The sequence below is a fragment of the Sinohyriopsis cumingii genome, chromosome 18 (assembly GCF_028554795.1).
Source record: "Sinohyriopsis cumingii isolate HCF-2022 chromosome 18, ASM2855479v2, whole genome shotgun sequence".
NCBI classification, from domain to species: Eukaryota; Metazoa; Mollusca; class Bivalvia; order Unionida; family Unionidae; genus Sinohyriopsis; species Sinohyriopsis cumingii.
Window position 1 is genome coordinate 20,145,308 of NC_142978.1, and position 7,453 is coordinate 20,152,760.

Consider the following 7,453-nt stretch of genomic DNA (forward strand, 5'->3'; position numbering starts at 1 on the left):
TGGTACTGCCACAAATGGGCAACTTTATAATATTACAAACAGGACTGATGATAGCGGCATCCGACATTTTGTTTTGACAGTCAAGGGTACGTAATCAATTCTTATTATTCCTAATTCATAAACTTGCAGCGCATACATTATAGTAAGTCAAAGACGTTTCCGATATAATAATGTTTTGCTCGGCGTAGACTATTCTCGCGCAAGAAAAGAAAGCCGTATTCCGATTACCATGGGAAAGACATAAATCATAAATAAACCCGTAATGAAAAACCGAAAACATCCAAAATTCTCAATTTAAAAAAAAAACGTGCAATTGAAGGGAAGTGACAAAAAATGATATATGCTAAACTCAACAACATGGAAATGCATTTAGCGCAATAATGATGGCTTTGGCCTGTTTGTATTAGATAGGGTAAAAGCACGAGTGAAGGATCCCGAAGATTTTAGTATTATAGATATCTTGCCTTTTAGCAAGAAATTCATCCCAAGTACTTAAACGTAAGTCTCTTTTTATCCCGGGGTTGAGAAAGCGAAAGAGACCTGGTATATTATTTTCGTTTTATAACGTATGTCTATTTGTTTATCTTATTTACTCATGAGCGTGTATGTATTATCTTCTGTGAAGGATTATCCAAGTCAGATGAAGGTATGTTCCTATGCGGAATTGAGAATAGGACTGGAGACACTATCGCAATCACGAACATCTCAGTCATTGTTGACGGTAAGTACAGAAAATTAAATCGACAGCGCTTTTACAGGCAATTTCTATACATACTGCATACATCATTTTAGCATAGTCAGTGATCATTGGGTCTGGAAAACAAGGACATTATATTGCTTCTGGAAAATTACGAAATTAAAATATGGTTCAAAATGTTGTCAATACTTCACAAGTTGGGGTCTTTGCTTGTATTATAGGCGACATAGATTTTAACATAATTGTAGAGTGTGTGGTATGTACAGCTGCAATTTCCTTTCGAGAATAAGAACAAACCGTCAAGAATGCGGGAATATGCTTAAAATATAGATATATCCAATCTTTGAGGATCAGAATGGCTCAGTTCAATTGTATGAGCTAACCATTATGTATCATCCATTAATTATTATATAACTATTTATTAAATTCATAACAGCGAATCCTTACAAAAATGCACAGTTTATTAGCATTTATCGAAGTGACTACGTTTAGGTCTGTGACTATTAGTCTAAACCTGTTGAACTCAAAACCAATCGTGTAGTCGTTCAGTTATTCTCTGTCATGGCCATTTTATCCAATCAAAATGCGTTCATTTATTTTCCGCTGTGGCCAGTTATGTCCAAACCAAATACGCAGTAGATTCAGTTATAAGTGAAAGATGACTTTTTTATTTGGTTCAAGCAGCTAAAACGCGAGGTATCAAAAGGTTCTGAAGATCTCGCCGCCATTTTACAATCCTTGCTAAATTTCCCGTCTGAGACCGAGTGTTAGACATTTTCTACCTCTTGTATTAACCAATCCGATTTAAACAATGTTCTAAAATTTGTGATGAATTATCATTGTGATAGACTGCGTTATTTTCTGACAATCGAACATATGCTGTGTGTCACGTGTAACGAAGACAGATACGATTCTAAGTTTAAGGTGTAATTAAAGGGGGGGGAGGGGTTGTTGTTGTTAGTGGTGTTAGTTTTGGCAAATAGAAAATGCGGGTAATCAGGCTCTAAATAAGTGAAGTTCTACTATACCTTATGCTTATCTGTACATCAATTCTTAGCAGTAGAGATGCTGGCCAATTTTAAGGTGAGTGCTACTGAGCCAATGCAATCCCATTGCTGGTATAAAAAAAATAACAATTGATAACGAATTTACTCAGCAGACATACCTTGTCTTTGACTTGTTGGACAACAGCAACGTTTTATTAAAATTCAATAATGATATCCGGTGTTTTGTTGATTACAGTTTGAAAGTTCACAAATAGTAGATGAGTGTGAGTGTATATATATATATATATATATATATATATATATATATATATATATATATATATATATATATATATATCTTAGAAGTAAACTGGGTTCAATTGTACACAATATATATTACACGAATTTTAAAATGATAATTCATTCAACGAATCCTAAAATGATAATACCAGTCCCAGTTTGATATATTACTAAATGAATAAGTAAGTTTTAGTCTTATATATTTGATTTAAAGACGTGTATTATTTTAGATTAAAATTGTTCTTTAGACTGGTACTAAATTAGGTCATTTAAGTACATGCCGTGTATTATTTTAGATTAAAATTGTTCTTTAGACTGGTACTAAATTAGGTTATTTAAGTACATGCACAATTTTACAGATATGGTGTACAGTGTACATTGTTTTGCTATATATCCAGACAGAAAAATTCCACCGATATCCTATGCTATCTTGGGATGTAGCACGATAACAAGAAAAATAAACAAAGTCAACTAACACATTTCGATCAGTCCTGGTGTGATTCTGACAAACTGAAAAGAAAAAACAGATGAAAGAATGAAAATGGGCAATGGTTGGTTGCATGATATATTTTTCATGTGGCGACATGGTAACTGTGTTATAATGTTATGTTCCCATATTATATATATATATATATATATATATATATATATATATATATATATATATATATATATATATATAGAGAGAGAGAGAGAGAGAGAGAGAGAGAGAGAGAGAGAGAGAGAGTTAAATTGTTGTTTCTTTGATTATACAAATATTCTCTCCATATGAGTATTTATACTTTTTCTCCAGCACCTAAGCTAAGAATATCACCAATGTTCAACATCCAGATTCCAACAGACATGTATGCCAGCTTCCAATGCGCATGTCTTCCTGGCTACATCGAGTTTTGCGAGAACTATACACTAGCCTGGTCTCTGACAGGCAGATTTGATAGAACTGTGCAGAAAATTTCCAGTGGGAATCAGCTTGTTGGAGATCCACAACTGTATAACATCAGTCAAGTGGGATCATCCATCAATATGTCCTTGCTGTGTAAGATGTGATTGATGTTATGATTTTTTGCTCTGGTAGTTGCATATATCAGACAATTTTTGTCTTGTTGTTTCTCTTATTGAACAACGTTTCCCCAATTGCTTGTCAAAATCAATTCAGACTTTCAGGGCTTATAACCTCAAACATACTGAGCACATGGCTTCTCGAACTTTATATTCATGTTTCGTTTTTATCTAAATAAAATACCATTATCAATCATTAACAAGAACATATTAGTTTGAAAATATTTGATTTCATTATATGTGTAATTGGAGATTATAAGAGGTCCATCATAGAAAGGAAAGTAGCAGAGCGAAATCCTTCTTATAAGTATTCACAGTAAATATTCAGTCTATACGTCTGTAACCGACTTAAGGAATGTATACATAGATCGAATTCGTTCTGTGAAGATCTGGAACACGATTGATTTCATCTAATTTCAGCTGCTGTTGACAATAAGACGGAAGGCGACTTTACCTGCAGTCTGAAGGATGCAAATGGCACTGAACTTGCCTCCACAACTGTCCCAGTGACTATATCACGTAAATATTTCCTAAGATATTGTTACATTTTCAGACATTATAAGTTAAGGAATAATTAAGTAAAGTTTCATGATTATCTGTCCACTAAAAGTCTGTAATATCGTCAGGACATTCCAGTTAATCAACTAACACAAAGAATAAAATGATAAGATGTGTTTTATATCATTTGTCAAACATATAATACATATTTTCCTTACAGACACATACATACAATTGGTTACGTTCTTCAAAATTCGAACAGCAACAGTTTCATTGCATGGCAATAATTATTCTCTATTATCGCACAAATTGTAATCTAAGTTGAAAATTAATAATTCTTCGTTTGCATACCATGTCTTTCGCTTTCTTATCTAAAACCGTGTGATAAATGATGTTTTGATGTGCACACCGACACACACACACACACACACACACACACACATTCACTCTATATGCCCTAATCGAATTTTATTAAAAAAATATATCAAAAGAAACATTTCACGAAACTTTATGAACGAAGTACATTCTAAAACATTCCTCGAAATATTTTTTAGCCATAACTTTGGAAGCATTGGCCGTTACTGACGACTACCCAACCAGCGTGAGATTGGTTTGTGCTGTGGGAGGAACGGCGTGGAGCAGAAGATACATGTCATTCCACACTCTTACCTGGTGCCACAGGAAAGATGGCGTGGACACAGTTATCTCCACAAACGGAAAACTCAGTGAAACAATGCCTCCTCAGAAATACACACTGCTATTTGATGCCAGCAGTCACTTTGTAATACTTGATATATCAAGTAAGCGTATACCTATTAAGAGAATGTGTAAATCAAAAGGAGTGTGTGTATTTATGTGTGTGCTCATGTCCTTTTTTATTTTAAGGAAGCTGTTCAGAATTATTAAAAGCTGCTGTTCTCATATATTTGAAAGATAATTTAGTCGAACACGGACACTTTGAAGGTGATGATTCAGTTCACCACTTAAGTTTTGACGTATTACCAAATTCTAAGAAGGAGAATGAGATATGCATTGATCATGTCGTTCGAAATTCTTCTTCGGAAAATATATATATATATATATATATATATATATATATATATATATATATATATATATATATATATAGAGAGAGAGAGAGAGAGAGAGAGAGAGAGAGAGAGCAGGAAACAGAATTGAATCGTGCATATGAAAAAGGAAATTGTCTTGGAAAAATGAGAAAATTTTCTTTGCATATAGTACATATTCATATCAAGCCACAAAACTATATACTTTAGAAGTACATATATAATTGAGGAGTCCAACGTCTTTTGTAAAGACGATATTTATGGTAGAGAAAAATCCTGAGATAAACAATCAACCTTGGACGAGTGACAAAGTGCACTTGTACAAGTATCTACCGGGAAACGAATCCCGGACTGCAGGTATGGAAAGCAAGCGCGTTACCTCGAACTTATGCATGTTTTCAAATAATAATGCTCGTCTCGTTTTAGACCTGAAACCGGAGGATAATGGTGAATACATCTGTCGGCTAGACAACAACAAAACAGGCAGTGTGGTCAGAGAAAAAAACGTCAATATAACAGGGAAAGGTAAATCGTCTTTATTCTGAACGTTAATCAAACTGCGCGTAACGAAATGAAAACATTAAGATTAAAATATTTTGAAAAAAAAATAATTTTGATTTGAAAATAGCTTTTTACTGCCTGTACTGAGCGCCATCAATAATTCAGTTGATAAATAACACACACACACACACACACACACACACATATATATATATATATATATATATATATATATATATATATATATATATATATATATATATATATATATATATATATATAAGTGCGTACAGTGGTTAATATTGCAGTTGTTCTGTCTGTCTACTTGTTTGTACGTACGTACTAATTTTACATGTCTTAGTATATATATATATATATATATATATATATATATATATATATATATATATATATATATATATATATAGTGCCAGTAGATAAATCAGTATATAGAAATATTGTATCATATATTATCTAAATATTGGATAGACAAATATTTATTTTCTTTAGTCACTTGTAATCAAAATGTTAAATGTACTTTGATCGTCTTGATCAAATGTTAATGGCTAACAAGATAAACAATTCATATACTGCTCATACGTGCCATATGCATTTCCTTTCAGGTACACGTAGATCGAAGACTGGTGTCTAAAAATATATTCATAAGCATCCGATCTCTACAAGAAGCACTCAGCTTGACTCAACAAGCATCTATACGTGAAATGTCTAACCAAACAGCTATTCATTTATATTTTGAGGAAGCGGGGGAACATTAAATATGCTAACAAACTTCGTGTGAAGGCTGTCATATACTTCCTTACTGACATTATTGATTTTTTTCTAAACAAAAATCAAAATATGCAGTATAATTTCGAAAAATTAAATCATTAATGGTACCATACCTCTTTGTCTTTTGTTTAATATGGTATCGCCCTTTCGTTCCTTCGTACCCAGGTATAGATTAATTTTTCAGTACTCTCTTTTACGTCCCATTTAGCTCATGCGACGAAAGTTTTGATATAATTATTTAAATTATGTTCGAGCTAGTCGTTCCTTTTAGAAAGGTTTAATTGCCCATTGTTATATACGACAGCTCCGGTGGCCTAAGTGGTTAGTTCGTCTCCTTCGAATGCGGGAGGTCGCGGGTTCTAACCCAATCCGAGTCATACCAAAGGCTCTTAAAAGGCACTAGCAGTTGCCTGGCTTGGCGCTCGGCATTAAGAGGTTAGTGATAAGAATGGTCCTGATCAATGCTGTTGGGTGGGACATGATGCCACGTGTCTGCGACGCGTTGCTCCAGTGATAAGCATCACTATAAACAGCCACACTACAGACATATTAGTGATGTGACTCAGATTGTTAAAACCCCAAACACTGAACACATGCACACAGACACACTCACTGATATGGCTGGCAGGCGTGAGAGTTGCGTCATTACAGACAGGAAGAAAAACGTTTTGTCTGGTTCCGATACGTTGATGTTTACAGTATGTTCAATACACAAAATCCGATTAGTCAGACATATAAAACGTGCCTTCCAATTTCATTTTGCTCTAGTCATTGGTTATCATATATGGTTTTATATCCCAGCGCAATGAAATGTATGATAATTTGATGAATGTCTGAATCGTAATTTTTAAAGTTTAGCTTTAAATGTTGACTGTATAACAAGCCCTAACACTAGATACAGCAGCCCCTCCACCACAGTGATGTTCAGAATCGTTTGTGTTGTGGTAATATTTTAGTTGATGAAAAAGATGATCCCGAGGAAATAGCATACCTTATTTCGCAATTCTGAATGTTTTTAGACATGTTTACAAATGAAAAATTGCAAATCGATAGAAAGATGTTACTGGACTACTGTGGTCAACCAGTCGAAACCAGTTTGATACTTATTTCTGAATATTTCATAATCCTAACGGAGAACTTTCTGAACCACTCAAATGTTTTAAAAAACAAGTATTCACGCATGTCCTTAGTCCGTAGTTTGCCCAGGGCTGTAGAGAGCAATCACGGGCCCTGGTGTAAGAAACGCGAAATCCTCTCCTTGTTTTTGAACAAAAATCTTCTTTTATAAAATAAAAAGTGTTGTTCGACCGGGGCATCATTACATCACGGGCTTCGGGCATATATCCCCCGGTTGCTCCCCCCTCTTGTCGACCCTGCGTATGCCTAGGTGGTGTAATAATGCATTTAAATGAGGAACCGGGCAAATTTAAAAGCCCCCCCCCCGCCAAAAAAAATAAAAATAAAAAAAATAATGAACCCCAAGACCGTAGTATTCATTGATGCTGTCTTAAATGCTGATATACACTAGAATAATGAAAAATTTATTTCAGATTATA

At 34.1% G+C, this 7,453-nt stretch overlaps 1 protein-coding gene across 2 annotated transcripts in view; it reads left to right on the forward strand.

Annotated features, from left to right (window-relative positions):
* Nucleotides 1–6,004, forward strand: part of LOC149776183 (uncharacterized) — a 10,160-nt gene extending 4,156 nt beyond the window's left edge. For both annotated transcript variants that reach the window (XM_089941899.1, XM_089941900.1), the window contains exons 5-11: nucleotides 1–86; nucleotides 626–721; nucleotides 2,777–3,019; nucleotides 3,463–3,561; nucleotides 4,095–4,340; nucleotides 5,034–5,132; nucleotides 5,732–6,004. The exon at nucleotides 1–86 is cut by the window's left edge and continues 175 nt beyond it. In XM_089941899.1, coding sequence (XP_089798025.1) covers nucleotides 1–86; nucleotides 626–721; nucleotides 2,777–3,019; nucleotides 3,463–3,561; nucleotides 4,095–4,340; nucleotides 5,034–5,132; nucleotides 5,732–5,760 — 898 coding nt within the window. In that variant the 3' untranslated portion in view covers nucleotides 5,761–6,004. The remainder of the gene's footprint in view (nucleotides 87–625; nucleotides 722–2,776; nucleotides 3,020–3,462; nucleotides 3,562–4,094; nucleotides 4,341–5,033; nucleotides 5,133–5,731) is intronic.
* The last annotated feature ends 1,449 nt before the right edge of the window (nucleotides 6,005–7,453 follow it).